The following is a 19,455-nucleotide window of genomic DNA, read 5'->3' as shown; positions in this document are numbered from 1 at the left end:
TCAATATGTAACTATCAATTCATGGACTTTCATGTAATGTTGTACCTTTTATACAACTTCCTACTAATCATGGTTTATAATTAATATTTTCAACAACAATAATAACAAAAACAGCAGCAGCAGCAGTGTCACTCTAACTAAAATGAGGAATCTTTGAAATTATTTTTTTTAAAGGAAGTTTAGAGAAAAATTGCTATGATAATCAAAATAAAAATACTACAAAGAGATTTTAGAAGCAGCAGTTTTGAATTTTTAAATATATGCTCTTGGACACAAGAACAACAATTTGTAGGTAAATACTTATATTGGTTATTTTGGAGAGTTAGGCAATGTGAAAATCCTCTAATTTATGTTGGCAGAATAATTACTGTTAAATGATCAAACCCTTGGCCTGAAATGAAACAGTAGCAGTGGTAAGCTTAGTGCTGAAAACTTAATCTTAGTGAAATATGCAGAATGTTCACCACAGGTCATTCACAATATTTACATTGCAACAAAGATAGATTTCTTATAAATACAGAATGCCCTTTCTAAGCTTATGTTGGGTGGAGAAGGAAAAGGGAAAAGTTCTGCCCTACTGATTCTACAGGATAGTGGGACACCTTCACTGTCTCCATTATGTCCAAAGTTTTATGATTTTATCTCAATTCTGTTCACATTCAATCTAGATAATAAATCAAGGATTTGTTAAAAAAAAAACACAATTAGCTTGATCCAGTGGTTAAAATATTTAAATACCAAAGCCTGATATAATGTGACTCCAAAAAGTAATTATGACAAGATATTTAAGTTATTATTTATAATGAGAGCTTAGAAACCTGCAATATCATACATTAGCCAAATTCAAATATGCACAGAGCCTTGGTTGTGACATGCATGCAAACGTGTAAAAAAAATCATTAAATATTTAAATACCATTAAAATCTGACTTTAGAAACTCCAAAGTTTGTGACAAATACAAAAACAAACAAACAAACAAACAAACACAAGAAAACAAATCAAACAAAATAGAAACAGCAACAGTGCTGATTAATACTTTCAGGGAAAAGACACATTATTACTTATTTTAAAGTAAGAAAATATTTTCACATGGTTCTAAGTCTTTCCCTCTAAGTACTTTTGTGATTCCTCAACCATTACTTGAAACTTTAGAACAGACAATGAATATTCCAATGAATTATGATCTTACTGCTGCAACATTTTTAAATTACTTAATTTTTTTAATTACAAAATAATCATACATTGATTGGAAGAGATATGTTTGTTATTTGAATGAATGACCTTCTGGAAATCTTATGAATAAATGGCCATCTAGAAAGGCTCTGGAATATTTGGAAATACTAGTGAATATATCTATGATGACTTACCTGTTTAAAGTTGTCAAAACAATTTCCCTAGAATGACACTCTAGTGTCAAACTTGCATCGTCATGGCATCATCACATGACATGTTGTGACTTTTCCCCCCCTTTGTGGGCAGCAAGTTTGACAGCCCTTCTCTAGCTTAACCTATTTTTTTTATCATATTTATATAGCCACCCATTTCACATGGAATTATTGATTCACAGTTTAACAGTCATTCAGTTATCCTCAACTTGTGGAAACTAGCAATGAATCAGACAGATTAACTAGAGGAATTCTCTTAGAAAGTAAAAATACAAGCTAGGTGAGATGGAACTGCATATTTTTAAAAAAGAGAACTTTGAGTTGTTTTTAATTTATGCCATAAACAATGAGTTGAATCTCACTGTTGTCTGGAGTTTTTCAGGCACAGGCTTGTATTTACAGAAATTTATTCTGAACTTCCTATCTGCAAGCTGGTGCACCTTGGAAGAGTTTTGCACAGAAGTTCCTAGGATTCTCAAGAGTATCTCCAACAGCTATTTCCCAGCACAACTGGAGGATACCAGTTTGGGAAAGAGTACTTTAGATATGCAAATACATTCAGTGCAATAATCATAACAGTCCACATGAACCCTGGAGGATAACATTGCATCTGAATTTTAAAAGTTCCAATAGAAAATTGAACGAGGGGAAATCAGCTTCCAATACTGATTTCTACGCTGTAAACAATTCTTTCATTGGATAAATAGTGTGTTTATGTGGGGGAATTATACCTTTCTTTTAGACAAAAGGAGGTTTTGTTAACACATGGTAAGCAAAGGATTGGAATCACAGCGAGATTAACTTGTAATGACTTCTGCATAGGAAAGCACAGAGACACTGTAATTGTACATCAACAATAAATTTACTAAACTTCTTATCTCTTTTTTTGTACTTGCAAAATAAATACACACATACACACTGGTTCACTAATGGAATTGCCACCAAAAAGCACATTTCACAGCTAATCAGGTCTGTTAGTATAGTGGATTTTTGGATTACCATTCTAAGTACACAAAAGGAAGCAACCAACAAGCTGCCTTGTAAGTACACAATTATGCCCTTTCTTTAAAAAAGGATATTATTCACTTGATAATCTCCAATGGGTTCTTTAAGGACATTACAGCTTATTATGCCAGTCGATATTAGAAGTTCTTTTAGTTTGTAGATCACTGACCTGGTGGAGAGGAATGTTGTCATTTCAAGTGTCACATTCCCTGCTGATGGAAATAAACAAAAAGAAAAGAAACTCCTTCCGAAGGGTGTGTAAAGAAAAGAAATGTTATCTGTGGCTGCTTTTTTTGTGTCACCTTTTTCAGCAGGCAAAACAGGGTTTAGGTTGTAAGGAAGCAGTAACAACAAATTATCACTATTACAAGTTAATAAAGCTGTTTCTAGAACGATTCTTTCATAAACATAGTGTGCTAGGAACAGAGAAGATTAAAAACTTGTACATTAACTTCAAGTTACTTCAAGTTTAAATTAATGCTCTAGAGAGCCAAAACCCGACTCCAGGAACTAGCTTAGATTTTTATCTATTCCAAGTATACTCCTTTTTCTTTCACTGCAGTAAATATAAATGCTCCTAGTTTATTATCTTGACGTTCTTTATCACTGTATCTATGTATGCTACTGCAATTATTACTGTATTTTTCTCTTTGTCAACCTAAGTTTAAAATGGCACAGTGCCCTAATAATCTTTATATATAGAGAGAGAGAAATGGCAAGCTGTGTGAAGTGGTGAAGGGTTTTTAGCATATTTTGTGCCTGAATAAAAAAATTACATTTTATTTCATGTATATTCTACTTTTCTCCCTAAGACACAAATTCATATAAGGGGAAGGATTATCTCTCATCATTTTATTTCTTAAACAACTGTGTCATAAACTAAGCAAAAAAAGAGACTGATCCAAGTCAGTGATTGTGTAGTTAAACTCAGGACTTCTCAGTCCAGACTAACGGATTTCTTGCGACCTTGGAGGTCTTCTAGTCCAACTCCCTGCTCAACAGGAAACACTATACCATTTTCAAACAAATGTATATCCAGTCTCTTCTTAAAAACGCAGTGATGCAGCACCCACAACTTCTGAAGGCAAGCCATTCCACTGATTAATTGCATGGTCAGGATTTACTTATTTAGTGTATGGCAAATACATGGTGTCAAGCCCAAAATTGTCATAAGTGTAGCCATTTTAGTTTGTCTTAGTATATGTTCTTTTTTCTTATTTTGCTTGTGGTAGTCATGGGGGGGGGGAGTTGTGGGCTTAACACACTCCTAAGGTGGGAGGAGTAGAGATAAGGAAAGTGTTACGGTTAGGGTATCTTCTTTCCCATGGGAAATGAGCTGTCCGGGTTTGGGGCCCTTGCAGGTGGAGATTTATGACATCAAGCAACGTTGTATTACTTCTATTGGAGAATGTGACTTTTGGGGGGTGTTTCTAACTTCTAATATTGTGGGGTAATTCCGGGTTGTGTCAGATCCAGGATTACCATGGACTTTACCAATTTGATGTTTTCTTAAATAAAAGAAATCTTTTTGAAGATGGACTTTATTATTTTTTTTTTAACATGGATTTCATTACTTGGGAACCTGACACATGGTAGCTCAAATGTAAATGTCCAATCCATCCCAGCCATTAAAGGACAGGGCGGTCCATGCTGAAAAAATCAGACACAGTCAGGAAATTTCTCCTTAGTTCTAGTTGGTTCTCTCCTTGATTAGTTTCTATCCAGCCCTTTAACCCAAGATGGCTGGCAGCAGAACATAAATTCAGCAGCAGATTAAGCTAATATAGAACAGTTCCAGCTGCACACTTTAAGGCAGCAGGCTGATTGCTCTGTCCTCCAATTTCTTGCTGGTAGTTCATTTCTCTATTGACACTGCTGGCTAGTTGTAGCAACCAGTGCGGCACTGCACCATTATGTATCATGGGAACAGAACAACATATACTGTAGGTATTTGTCCTGCTGGTGCATTTGTATTGGTGCCTTTCGACTCTTACGTACACAGAAATGCTCTCAGTGATATCATGAAAGAAAGTATTTGGAGAAAGTAAAATTACTGATAGCTAAGTACTTGATCAAAAAAGGAAATATTTAAAGTGGAGGTGAGTCTCAGGGACATAAGGTGAGAGTGCTACTCTGTCTGTGTTGTCATTTGCAACCCAAGGTCCTGCCTTGCCAGTCTTCTCACGAAAGCAGAATTCTTGAAACAAAAGCCTTTTCAAAAGGAACTTGTATTGAGAGATTGTGATAGCAAGAAGATGTAGGCAGGAACTAAGGTTTCCTGCTCAAAATGTTAGAGCGAACAGAGCCCCTCCCAAAGTCCAGTCCATCATCAAGCCAATCCCAAGGTGCAAAGATGTTATGAGAAAGAAACTCAGGCCGAGAAGGTGATAAATGCTGGTTCCCAAGGCAACACTGCCACTCTTCTCCAAAGACGAGATAAGGCAGGTGGCTCAAGGCACATTCCTTTTTCCTCCCCCTACATTCCATTCCTTTGCCTCTACAGCAAGGCAAAGCAAGGAATAGAAACAAAAGCCCCATACAGAGATTCCCCCCAAGCCTCCCTCTCCCACCAGAATGACAATGTCCCTATAGGAATCTATGGGACCTAACAGCAATTGCTTTATTCTTTGTGATGGTTGGGCCACTTCTAAGCAATGGACACAGCTTGAGCTTAACTTTGAATACTGCCCACATACCATTGAGTCCTATCAACAACTGACCACAGAGTGGTGCATTTTTCAAATTCAGCCCAAATCATCCAAACTTGCAAATTAACGTATCATGATTTATATAAATGGTTATTGACCAAGTTTGGGAAACTGAAGCATGGAAATAAATGAGCCATCTCAACTAGTAATATTATTGCTAGTCGACACTAGGATATTGCTTTATTAAATAAAATAATGAATGCCAATCCCTAAGGACAAGTAAAGAATAATCAGGATAATAAGTGATTTTATAAAATGTTAGCAGTCAATTAGGTTACACTTGATTACAATTGAATTTGATATCTATGTTGCAGTACATGTTTCAACAAAAAATGTTTTATAGGATAAATATCCTTCAGTTTCAATGGTTTGCCATGGAACTTCCTTGACAGAAGTAATCAAAATTTTAGGAGACCTCAGGTCATCTCTTTCTTAACAGTTATTCAACTCAATGCCTTCTGGATTCATGCACACAAAGCAAAATAGCAGTGTGCCATTTCAACCAATGACTGGCTAAGAAATTATTTTCAATTAACTTTTCAAAACAAGTTGGAAAAGCAAACCATAAAATAAATACCTGATTGTAAGGGCCTCACATGCTCCATGTTCATTTGTGTATCGAAAGCCAGTCTCACTTGTCACCGTCTCAAGTGAACAAAAAACAGATATAATAAGATAAGCAGATATAAACACCTCTTGTTTAAAAAGAAAAAAAAGTCAAAGAGCAATTTATTCTCAAACTGCCTTGGTCCTTATATCTTTCCCTCCCAATCTCTTCCTTCATTTGGTACAAGTAATAACTGGAATTCATTCCTATAAAGCTAAGTGCAGAGCAGTAGGATCAAAGCATATTTTCTAAGATTCCACTCTCCATTATTAATAAGATAGTCATAGCAGAGTATAATGGGGATCTTTCATTAAAAATGCTACTTATACATTTTCTTGGTACATGGCCATCACATCACCTTAATGTTTGGTGCTTTACTGGTATTCTAAGTAGAAAAGACTGAATCAATCATATTCCGGTCTATGCCAGTTCAATCTATTGAACCACAATTCCATTCCATTTATTTTTGCAACAAATCTTCCTTCCTTCCTCCCCTCCCATCCTTCTCTCACTCTCTTACCTTCTACTTTTTGTATACAATATTTGTATACCTTAGAAACAGCCTCACAAAACTTAAAAGAACTGCAATCCACGTATTAGTCCTGGAAATACAATTTCAGAAGAAATGTGTCTTTAACCATAAGGAATAGTACAATTAAATATGTTTTTCCTCTCATCCTAGATTTACGGAAAACTTTTGAACAGGAACCATTAGGAAAGGAAGTGTCTTTGGAGCAAGAAGTACTACTTCAGTGTCGCCCACCTGAAGGAATCCCAGTGGCTGAGGTGAGTGACAGGAGTCTCTGAAGGGTGGGAAGTTGAGGCTGCTATCCTGAGACCTAATCTGTGGCTAATGGTGCAGTGAATTAGGTGATGGCATGATAAATGGAAGGTAATGGACATCAAACTGCCTGCTGTTGGTAGAGTAGATTGATTGGGAGCTGATTAATGACTTCAGAGTCAATTAGAATGCCCCACTAGGCAGAGTTACAATGAGATGTTTCCTTCCACTTTTATGGTGAAACAGGAACACAGCTAACATCAGTCTCTTAAGACAGGCACCATGTAGAACATATGAATATAACTCTTTCTTTCCCCACCAGGCCATGCCAACATTCTAATACTGAGATAACCAGCTTTCATATATATATATATATATATATATATATATATATATATATATATATATATATATATATATATATATATATATATATTATTAAAATAATTTTAATGCTGCATTTATTTTTACAGCTATGATTATACATATGGTGACTCATTTAAACTGCATCACGGTAAGTATGCACCTGCTGTGGTTTGTTAAGGACCTGGAACAAAGGAAAACTATAATCCATCTTTTAATGTTCCATGCCTGTTTCACTTAACAGCAATTAAAAACACATGAAATAAGTATCTTGATATCTATCTTGAGGAAGTGACCTACTGAGTAAAAGGAAAAAAAAACTATAAATGTTCTGACTAGGGAGCCCATCTGTTAAGAAAAACCTACCCTCCAAGCTTGGAGGTCGTGCTGTTTTTAAAAATGCTTGTAGACTTTCTTTGAAATTGGACTTAAATACTTCCACTTTGTCTACTTGTTAAGTAGAAGTATGTAATACTTGTTTTATACTGAATAAATAAAAGCTTTATAATACAGTTTGTGGTAAAAGCTTTCTACTGGTTGGAACTATTTGGTGGAATGCTACCACCAAATGACATTTGAAACATTTGCTTCAAGGTAAGATTTAAAAAACCTAAAAGATGTTTAAAAAAGATTTACATATTAAACTAAAAATATATTTATTACATAATGAATCTATTTATCCACTAATCTAATTTGAGATAAAGATAAAAGTTCTTCTGGATGGCCGAATTATGCTAAAAATGAAGCCAATTTATGATATAACTATAATAGATATTTCACATTTCTCTTTTGGGCTATATAGGAAAAGCTAGGCATTTGTAATATTTGTGGTATTATCACTATACCATTAGAGTTACAAGAAACATAGTGGGGAGGACAGTATAAGTCTACTACCTAACACACTTGGCTTTTATTGAGACTTCCACTGGATTTCCTGAAATTCTTCCCAAAGTGAAGAATTCACCTTGGAATATGACACCTGATATTCTGTAAAATTGTGGCCAGTTATTTGATTTATTACATATCAAGTTTTCTCTCGGAGAGAGAGATCAAGAGAGGAATCCCCCATCATTTTATCCCAGGGGTGTCAACCTTGGTTTCATTGAGGGTCACATCAGGGTTGTGTTTGACCTTGGGGAGGGCAGATGGGCATGGCTAGGGCGGGTGTGATCTCTCTCTCTCTCTCTCTCTCTCTCTCTCTCCCTCCCTCCCTCTTCCTCTCTCTCTCTCCCTCTCCCTCTTTCCTCCCTCCCTCTCCCCTCCCCGCTCTCACCACAACCTACCTCACAGGGTTATTGTGAAGGGAAATAGCAGGAGGGAGGGCTAAACACTCCCTTGCACCTGTAGGAAAGGCAGGATATAAACTTAATATATAGACAAGGGGTAAATCACAAAGATTCTTCCATCACAATGTATTTTCTGAAATGTAGAAGGAATTTTTACAACTTAGCAATAAAATATTGTTTATTCTTAATCCACACCTCATATTTTCTCAGTCCACCACATGCAAAAGGCCTTCCAGATAGGTAAATCAAAATATAATGCCATCATTTTGGTAACAAGATGCTTGCCATTTGCTTTGTGACTGTTTGGGGGGGGGATTCTGTAAGTTAGCTGAGCCAGTCTGTACAAAGCATATCTCAAAGCCTATCCTGATTTCTTAAAACAGCAGCAGATAAATATAATTACATGGTTAATGCATTTTACTCCTTTTCCATTTTTATTTTATAGACTGGTGCAATGAGATTAATAATTTAATGCAGAGATAGGTTGGAAGTCAGCGTTGTGATAACGGTAGAATTAATCAACTACTGTTCTCAAGAAGAACTTATCAGTTTCCTTTTCTTCTGAATTGCCTAACAACCAGCTGTTGCATAGTGACAAGAATATTTATAACAGGGCGCATCATATCGCAATTGCATGATGGTATTTAGGGACTTCATTACCTTTGCTAGAAGCTGAGATTATTCATGACTGGCAGATTGTCTGGGTTCTAAATTACGCACAAGACACGGATCATCCCTCCCAATGTTTTAATAGTTTTGTCCCCAAAGCAGAAAAAAATATGTGCCAGGCAAAGGAAGAAGAAACACAATTAGTTAGAAAAAGAAATTTTCAGGGTTTTTTGTATGTTATACTCAACCAGTTACAAAATACTAGCTTTTTGACAGGAGAGAAAAAAGTAATTAAAAGCAAATGGTTTAAAATATTCTATAAGACCACAAAAGAGAAATGACATTATAGTCAGAAAGTTTTTTTTTTAAATCTTCTTTGTAACTGCTGCTCTCTTAAATTGAACAGTCTAAGAGTTGACTAATAGACAAAGCAAGGATATTTTTATTTAATCATATATTTCATTGTTGATATTTCTGGCTGTGCTTTTTTCAATAGACCTGAACACATTTCACTGTAATATGAAACATTTAATTTCTAATTAGAAAGAGTCTTGTTTGGACTTCCGGTTTGAGCATCTTCAGCGACTGACCGAAACCTTGTTTCTGCGAGGCTTCGATCTGTGCTCACTGCTGGAGCACCCCAAGCCGGCTGGTTTCGGGGCTAAGCCACCCTGTAGAGGTGGTGAAGAAGGGGGAGACTGCCTGCAGGGTTGAGGAGAGCCACATCTCTCCTCCTCAGCTGGCCATTACTCCCTTTCCTGAAGGCGGTGGTAGTGGTGGTCAGAAATGGCCACCACAAAGAAGAACTCGACCGGAAAAGAATGTGCAGGAGGAAGATAAGAAGAGAAAGTTTTGGTTGACCGGGTCAAACAGCAAAAGCAACAAATAAGGTACCCTGGAATTGAAACTATTAAAAAAAACCAATAACATTGTTCCCTAAGAAGATTTTTAAGCTGTGAAGGGAAAAGGGAAAAATTTGGGTTTTTTTTCTTCTCCTTTTCCTATACTGACAGCTAAGAGACTTAAGCAAGAAATTGGGGGGAAAAAATCCACTTTGACATTAATAGGCATTTAATGCTGAAAATAAAATGGCAAAGGGATAATAAAGATTTCTGGATAATCAAAAGCTTTTGAAAACAGGAAAGGAGAGAAAAAGACTAAAAGGGCAGGATCTGGAAGGGAAGAGACCGCCTGGAATTAAAAAGAACTTACAGCAAAATCTCAACAAGACTTCAAAAGATACATTTTAACTGAAATATCACAACAAAAACCCCAGGAAGAGAAAGTGGAAAAAGAAATAAGAAGAAATAATTTGGGACTATTTGGATTACTTGATGATTTCTGGATCTTTGATTATTGTATTTGAATGACTAAAATCAATCGGGTGGTTGTTTAAAACTGTTTAAAATGGCTCCACTTTCAGAAGAACTGAAAATGGAATTTAAAAAGTACAAATCTTGCACAAGAAGGGAGAGGTTCTATTGGCTTCGTATTTCAACTCTTAAAAATGAAGATCTGGAACTATGAGAAACAACAAGAAACTCTTGCAGAACAAGAAGATTGGGAAAAAGAAGAAGCCATCTTTAATGATCAAGTAATTTTATGTAGGGGGGGGGAAGGAAAGGGGGGGAAAGAGAATGAAAAGTTTAAGATTTGAAAAAACAACCAAAAAGAAGAATAGTTTGAAAAATAAGTATAATATTAGAAAGCAACAGAAGAGGGAAATGCAGAAGAGAGAATTAGAAGTAGAGAGACAAGGGGGTAAAAGGGGGAGGGAGAAGAAGAGAGGGAAGAAAGAAAGGAAAAGAAGTTATAAAGGACAGAAACAAAATATAGAGAAACAGGGCCTATTTAGAGATAATGGGTGAAAAATTAATGGAAAGGGGGATTCTGCAAAGGTACATAAGATAGTATTGTTATATTAGAAGCAGAAATAATTTTAGAAAATATGAAACAATGTATGATAAAAATGTTTGATAAAATAGCTATCATAATTCAGTGGAATGCTTGTCAATAAATAAATGTAACAAAATGAATATTTAATGATTTACAAAACGTATGTGAAGAGAAATAAGGGAAAAATTAATTATGGAGGTGATATGTGTCTTTAAGGAAGTATGATATTTAATTGAAAAGAAGTGTTAAAGATGTTAAGATTTTAATGATTATTAATGATAGAACTGAATTGGAATGGAATGAGGGTTTATAATTACATATATTTATAATCTTTTTTTTAAGAATATAGGGTGTATTATAAGAATGTACCAGCAGAATTCTATTGGAAGTTATGTGTTATGTATTATATTGAAGGTCATAAACTTAAGGTATATATTGAAGTTTAAATAAGAATTGAATGGATGTAGTTAAAAGATATAAAGGTGTCATTCTCCAATTAGTAACTACAGGAGAAAATTTGTTTAATGAGAAAAGATAATATGAAATTGAAACAGAACAGACAAAAGTATAAATATAATGATTTGAATTGAGATGCAATAATCAAAATAAAATTGAGAAAATTAAAAGGGGAAAAACTATATAGAAAATGTAGAATAGTATAAGATATGGAATAGAATACAAAAAGGAGCATGAAATTGAGTTTTGTGTCTGTATAAAGTTCAACCCGGGACCATGCTATTTTCAAAAAAGAAATTTTACTTGTATTTTGTATGTGTGGAAACTCAAATAAAACTTTATTAAAAAAAGAAAGAAAGAAAGAGTCTTGTTTGTTTTTAATCATACCGAGCAACATGTTTGGGGAAAAACTAACACAACTATACTATAAAATATTTGGAAATACCTGTAAGTTTATTTCATGCTTTCTTAAATCTAAGTTTATAAGAATTGTCTAATATTTATACAGTGACTGGAATCCCCTTGAATTGAACCATGGTTTACTTAACAATGGTTTTCAAAAGTCAGACAACACACTTGGCCATAAATATGGCAAGTTACAGATGAGCTAAACTTTGTTATGTAGAATACTCTGGCCCAGGCCTTAATGGCCCACCCATTAACAAAGGTGAGGGATGAGCTTCTGCTTTTGAGGGGAGTTTCTGCTTCTGAGTTTCTATTTCCCTTTTAGAGGAAATATTCTGCCTTTTTAATATTTCCTAGGAAGTTTCATTTTTCTAGGAGAGGGGTGGGTGTTAACTTCCTATATACCTATAAATAAAAAATATTTATGTTTTAGAAAACAATGTTTACAGCAAAAGGGAGGCATTTTCTGACATTAAGATTTTTTTAAAATAAATTGTTATTGGTTTTTAAAACGAACATAAACAAACAAAACATAAAAACATCAAATCATCTTCCATTTATGTAAATACAGTGTGCCGGTTGGTTTACAAATTGTTTTGTGCTTCCATTTCATAGTCTTCAATTATAATTACATTGTATATAATCTCGTATTTTCAATCAATACATTAAATACATTAATATCATTACTAATCAATCATTTGACTATACTTTTATTCATTCATGTTTTCCAAAATGATCATATTTTACTTAATTTGTTTTATGACAATTCATATTATCATCCCAGATCTATCCTAGAATCATTCTGTAGATATAATAAGAAAAGAATACATCTTTATATATTTATTATTTTCTAAAAGTCTACATATTTCATTACTATATTTTATTATCTAACCATTGATAGAATAGATCCCAAATTTTATAAAATATTTTATCATCTTGTTCTCTAATTTCAAATGTCAATCTACTCATTTCAGCACATTCCAATATTTTCTTAATGTTTTCCTCCTGTGATGGTATTTTCTCATTTTTCCAGTTTTTAGCAAATACAATCCTAGCCGCTGTTAATACATTTACAATCAGGTATTTCAAGTCTTTACTATATATTTCAGGTAAAATTCCCAATAAAAATATTTCTGGTTTCAAATCTATATGCTTTTTTGTCATTTTTTCCAACCACGTGTGGATTTTAGTCCAGTATTTTTTAGCATCCGCACAAGTCCACCACATATGGTAATATGAGCCAGGTATCTGATGACATTTCCAACATTTTTCGGAATTATTCTTGAACATTCTTGCTATTCTTGTCGGGGGAAAGTGCCACCTGTAAAACATCTTATACAAATTTTCTTTATATGCTGTTGACATTGTCATTTTATAATTTTGAGACCACAATTTTTGCCATTTCTCTAGATCAATACCATATCCAAAATTCTTCCCCCAAGCAATCATAGTTTCTTTAACTTGTTCTTCTTCTAGTTTAATTTCTAATAAATATCCATATAATTTTTTAATCACATTTTTATCAGTACCTGTCAAAATCTTATCTAAGTCAGTCAATTTATCATAGAAACCTTCTGTTTTAGAATCTTTATCATACCTTGAATGTATCTGAGCATATGAAAACCAATTCATCTTTATACCTTGTTCCTCTAGTTTTTGTATAGATTTAAGTTCACCCTTTTCATTCAATATTTCACCATATCTAACTGTTTGTTCCTTTTTGTATATTATAGGATAAGAAAAAGCTTCAATAGTCGATAGCCAGACTGGAATTTTCAAATAACATTGTCTTTTAATCTTCTCCCAATTTAACCACAGAGACTCCCGTATACGTCTTCTAAAGTACCCCTGTGTGTTAGTTCCTTTATACCATAAAAAAGCATGCCACCCCAACAACAGATTATGTCCTTCTAATGTCAACAATCTAGTATTTCTTAATGTTATCCATTCCTTAACCCACATCAAATTTGTAGCTTGGTAATACAACTCCCAATTAGGCAAACCAAATCCTCTTCTTATTCTAGCATCTTGCAAAAGTTTTAACTTTATTCTCGCTTTCTTACCTTGCCATATATATTTCAACACAATTTTATTTAAATCTTCAAAGTAGTCTTTTCCAAGCCTAATTGGAATTGTTTGAAACAAATATAAAATTCTGGGTAATATATTCATCTTGTTGATATTCTCCCTATTAATGACTGTTGTAAATTTTCCCATTTTGCCAAATCTAGCGCTATCTGCTGTTTAAGTTTGATATAATATTTTGATGCCATTCAGAAAGCAGTTTTTGCAGTTCAGCTTTGATATACTGTCATCCACAAGTTGGTTTGTTAGTAACTGTTGTGCTTTGAAGACTGAAACATATTAATTCACTTTGTCAAGCAGAAAAGATTGATGACTGCAAGCTAATAGGCTGTGAAGCCTATTTGTACTGCCATGGGGCAGACACCAATTAACACTTGGCAGGTCCAAGAATCCTATCCATAAAGCCGTTTAATGTCTTCCACTCCACACAACTCCCAATTGCCTTTTTTACTTTTTTTATTTGTCTTAATATCAGGAGTGGAGTCAAACGTCCAAGAGAGTAGATTAGTCTAAGAGAGCTTCTGTATAAATTCCTTCCAACATTGTTAGAAGAACAAAATACATAAAATTAATGAATACGAATAACTTACTTTAATATGTTATTGTTGTCACTACCAGCAACGAACAACATATGAAATATTTGGGGGGAGAGGAAAGCAAACTAATATAAGATCACTCAGCTGAAGGATTAGATTGTAATTTTAATTTGAAGATGTGTAGGTTCTTTGTTTAGATTCCATGTGCTTGAAAGGTATTATAATTGCCAGACTGGAAGTTAGAAAGTTGCCTGCAACTTTCCAAGTCGTTTAATAGAAATAAAGCAAGCAAGCTTGTAATTACTCTCTGTTTAAAAGAAAGACAAGCCATATCCAGCCTTTTAAATATTTTTTCTGAAATACACAAGTATGTATTTACATTTAAAAGCTCTATGAGAAAATAATCTCGTCTACATCTTACACCCTGTGGTTCAGAGCATGGGAAATCTAAACATGGTTTACACACTAGTTTGAAGATGTGGATACAATCATTTTTTTTTACAAATGAATTTGCAACTCCTCCTAGATTTTAGGATCTTATGACTGATTAGTGGCAGGAAATCACTGCAGATGAACAGTAAGATCATTTTGTTTATTCTGAATATATTATGGCATAGAAGATATATTTGCTGTGCTGTTTGTCCTCAGCAGGAGAGAACACTGTTTCACCTACCACATGGAAAGCTGTCCATCATCTACAAATTTAGCTGCCTACTTAAGACTGTATATAGCTGGATAGCTTAATGATATGCAAATTAGCAGCCTTGCTCAACAGGTTAGAAATTGAATAAAACAAGAAATTTAAAAGCACTGATTTTAAATGTTTCAACGTTAGTGGAGATTACAATTGTAATGACAGATTCTATCTGAAGCCTTAGGGCAGGGGTGCCCAACTTCTGGTCCGTCGACCAGCACTGGTCTGTAACATGCCAGCAACTAGGCTGCACAATCAAGCCAAGCCCCATCCATGGGATACAGGCAGCCTGTGAAATCACACCTCTCCAATGCACGGAAAAAACTTTTCCCCATGGAACTGGTCCCTACTTCCCAAAAGGTTGGGGGCCATTGCCTTAGGAGGAAAAAGTCAAACAAATAGATATAGGTCACACCATGGAATTTTTAAACCCCGAAGCCAAAACTAGATACATTTTTCTTGGAGATTTGAATCCTGGCAATGCAGTCCCTCGTATTTTTAATTGGTTTCAAAATCAAATCATTATCTTTTTAAACAGCTTTAAAAAGATGAGGTCCAGCACTTGATTTATGAAAATATAGAAATACTGTGATGATCCAGGGTGGGATACAAAACAAACAGAGTCACAGAAAACAGATGAAGCCCCTTTTATTCCTTCACTTTGCTTCCAAGCTCTGAATATCCTTGACGGAAGACAAAAAAAAACCCTCCCACACCAATAATTACAAGAAGAAGGAAAAAAGCAACACAAACCAGACAAGATAAGGGCTGGGAAGGACGCCAAACTCAGAGAGGAAACAGAAACTAGAGGCATTTCTACGCTTTGTTTCCAGCGTTAGCCCGTACACAGGTCCATCCTCTTATTCAGCTGTCACAGCTGCAGCCCATGAATAGGATCAAAGCATTCTCCACCCAAGTAGACCATGTCTCTCCCTTATCCTCTCCTCCCTGCATGTCTTAGGATGGAGAGGGGATGGGTCTTGGTCGTCCTCTGACTGCTCAGCCAGCCTCTGTCCTTCCCCAGCCTCGTCCACAACCTCCGGAGCCACACTTCCACTCCCTGTCAGCTGTTCCTCCTCTCCCTCAGAGTCAGTCTCCACCAGAGGCATGATAAATGCAGCAAGGAACTGCATACCGACATATAGGTAGTCCTCAATTTAGGGACACAGTTGAGCCCAAAATTTATGTTGTTAAGTGACACATTCGTTAAGTGAGATTTGCCCCATTTTACGACCTTTCTTGCCACAGTTGTTAAGTGAATCACTGCAGTTGATAAGGTAGTAACCCGGTTGTTAAGTCAATCTGGCTTTGCTTGTCAGAAGGTCACAAAAAGTGACCCAGCAAAGGTCATAAATATGAACCAGTTGCCAAGCATCTGAACTTTGATCACATGATCATGGGGATGCTGCAAAGGTCGCAACTGTAGTCTAGGGTAAATGGAACCTGTTGATGTTTAACTGTGAAGAAGAACCAGTGTTAGACAGAGAGTAGTGAGGGACATATTTTGAGGTGACACAGTATGAAGGAACCGGAAGGGAGGAGTTAAGAAAAATAAAGCAGTTTTGTGTACAGAGAATTCACATGTTAGGAGTACTATTACAAAATACAACATGGTGTCAGAAGTTCTGTATCACGGTAACTGTACAACCAGTCTACCCAAAAGAGGAAAATGAGCGGCAGTGGGGATGAGCAGAATGAGGAAGGAGTTAGCAGAATAGCTAGCACACCCAGCACTACTTTTAACATCCAACCACCGGAGACCTTTGATTTTTCCAAACCAAATGAGTGGACAAAATGGATACGGCGATTCGAGAGATTTAGGCAAGCAAGCAATCTCGCAATAAGCTCCGGAGAAAATCAGGTGAACACTTTGATTTACTGTATGGGAGATGAAGCAGATGATGTTCTGCGTGGCCTGAAACTCAGTGAAGCTGATCAGCGTCAGTATACTAAAGTAAGAGATGGCTTTCAGTCATTCTTTGTAGTAAAAAAGAACATTGTGTATGAGCATGCAAGATTTAATATGCACAAACAAGAAGCAAATGAGACAGTTGATGCATTTGTCACAGCCCTGTATGCATTAGCAGAACACTGTAACTATGGAGCACTACATGACGAGCTCATCAGAGACAGGATTGTGGTAGGCTTGGTCGATACACGGCTATCAGAATGCATGCAAATGGAAAAAGACCTAGACCTGGATAAAGCTATTAATATGGTAAGACAATCAGAGGAGATTAAAAAGCAGCAAACCACATTCAGTGTTAGTGCTGTAAACCTAAAGGATGTGAACTCTTTGGACAGACTGTTTAAAGGCAGGCATCAGAAAGAAAAGCAAAAATTCAGCAGAGCAAAGAATGATGAAGCAAAGCCTCAAAGCAGGCAGAACAAAAACACTAAAGACCCCCAGTGTCACAAATGTGGTGGCATGCTTCATCCTAGACAGGAATGTCCTGCTAAGGATGCTATACATGTGGGGAAAAGGGTCACTATCAACATGTATGTTTTGCAAGCAAGGCTGTGCATGGCATTGAGGAAGAGGAGAGAAGCTTCTTTCTCAGCTCTGTGACATCACATGCTGATCCATGGACTGTGGAAATCAGAATGATGGATAAAGACATCATGTTCAAGTTGGATACCGGAGCAGATGTCACTGTTGTTTCACAGAAGAATTTTGCCAACATTTTTCACAACACACAGGTGCCGGTGCTGCAAAAAGCAGAGAGACCTTTACTGGGTCCAGGGAGAATTCCACTGGAAGTGATGGGGTTTGCCAAACTACGGCTAAAGAAAGGAGCAAAACAAATTACAAAGAAGGTGTATGTGGTCACAAACCTGAGTATGCCTTTGCTGGGACTGCCAGCTATTGTAGCTCTTGCTCAGTTGGTTCATGTGGACACTATCGACATGGAAAACCTGAAGTCAAGCTACCGTAAGTTATGCAGCGGCCTAGGGGAGGTTTGACAACCTTATTGTATTAAGCTCAAACCCGATGCTGTGCCTTTCTCTTTGAAAACCCCAAGGAGGATTCCCCTACCATTGATCGGGAAAGTCAAAGATGAGCTTCAACGCATGGAAAACTTGGGAGTAATCATTCGTGCGGAAGAGCCTATGGACTGGTGCGCAGGCATGGTAGTGGCGCCCAAGAAGGACTGCAAAAAGGTGTGTTTGTGTGTGGACCTGACTGGCTTGAAGAAGTATGTGTGTCGTGAAAAATACATTTTACCATCAGTAGAACAGAGTCTTGGAACACTGACTGGTGCTAAAATGTTCAGTAAATTAGATGCCAACATGGGGTTTTGGCAGATACCCCTCACCGAGGATTCAGCAAAGTATACCACATTCATTACACCCTTCAGGCAGTTCCACTTTAACCATCTTCCATTTGGCATTGCCTTAGCACACGAACATTTCCAATGTATGATGGCGGAAGTTACACAGGGGCTGGAAGGTATAGTTTGCCACATTGATGATCTGCTGGTGTGGGGACGGGAACCAAGAAGAACATGACAATCGAGTCCATGCAGTGTTAAAAAAACAGGAAAAGGCGGGAATGACTCTGAATGTGGATAAGTATGAACTCTCCAGGAGTGAGGTGGTCTTTTGGGGTCACATCATCTCTGATGCAGGAATATGACCTGATCCAAGGAAAACAGAGGCTATCAGAGCTATTAAGGAGCCCTCTAGTGTGAACGAACTGAGGAGTTTTCTTGGCATGGTAAGCCAGCTGGGGAAATTCACCCCTCAGTTGGCAGAAAAAGATAAGCCACTTCGTGATCTCCTTTCTAAGAAAAACTGTTGGGTTTGGGATGTGGAACAGGTCAGGGAATTTAAGACATTGAAAGATGCTTTGTCTTCCCCTCCGGTGCTGGCCATGTATGATCCAAAAAAATTGATGAAAGTGTCAGTAGATGCATCGTCATATGGCTTGGGCGCTGCTGTTCTTCAAGAGTGGAGAGATAAATGGAAGCCTGTGGCTTACGCGTCGCGTTCACTCAACCCAACTGAACAATGCTATGCACAGGTGGAAAAAGAAGGCCTGGCTCTAACCTGGGCATATGAAAGATTTCGGGATTTCCTCCTAGGAAAGCATTTCTGCCTGGAGACTGACCACAAATCACTTGTCAGTTTGTTTGGAGACCAAGCACTAGATCTTCTACCCTTGAGAATTCAGTGATTCAGGTTGAAGCTCATGCGTTACTCTTACTACATTGTGCATGTGCCCGGAAAGTCACTTTGGACAGCAGACACATTGTCACATTCGCCTGTGGACTCTCACATGTCCAAAGCAGAACTGGAGCTGATGGAAAGCACTAACATATATGTGGACTGTGTAGTAGACACCTTGCCTGTTAGCCACACATATATGGAAATCATAAAAGAGCAGTTGCAAGCTGATAGTATTTGCTCTCGAGTCATGAAATTGTGTGCAGATGGATGGCCAGTGCATGCAAAACAGGAACTGAGAGGATACTGGCCAGAATGAGCTACACTCACTGTACAAGATGGATTATTACTGAAAGACACTAGGCTTGTGATCCCATGCACTCTGAGGAATGAGGTGTTGGAGAGGCTGCATGAAGGACACCAAGGGGTGATGAAATGCAAAGAACGTGCTCGTCATTCTGTGTGGTGGCCA

The 19,455-nt window shown here is 36.6% G+C and overlaps 1 protein-coding gene across 1 annotated transcript in view; it reads left to right on the top strand.

The window, feature by feature from the left end:
- Nucleotides 1–19,455, top strand: part of UNC5C (unc-5 netrin receptor C) — a 353,437-nt gene that overhangs the window by 223,513 nt on the left and 110,469 nt on the right. The window contains exon 4 of the mRNA XM_087935919.1: nucleotides 6,388–6,491. Coding sequence (XP_087792045.1) covers nucleotides 6,388–6,491 — 104 coding nt within the window. The remainder of the gene's footprint in view (nucleotides 1–6,387; nucleotides 6,492–19,455) is intronic.

This window comes from Pseudonaja textilis, chromosome 6 (assembly GCF_049901715.1).
Source record: "Pseudonaja textilis isolate UNSWEBS1 chromosome 6, rPseTex1.2, whole genome shotgun sequence".
NCBI lineage: Eukaryota > Metazoa > Chordata > Lepidosauria > Squamata > Elapidae > Pseudonaja > Pseudonaja textilis.
This window is presented reverse-complemented; position numbering and strand designations above follow the sequence as displayed.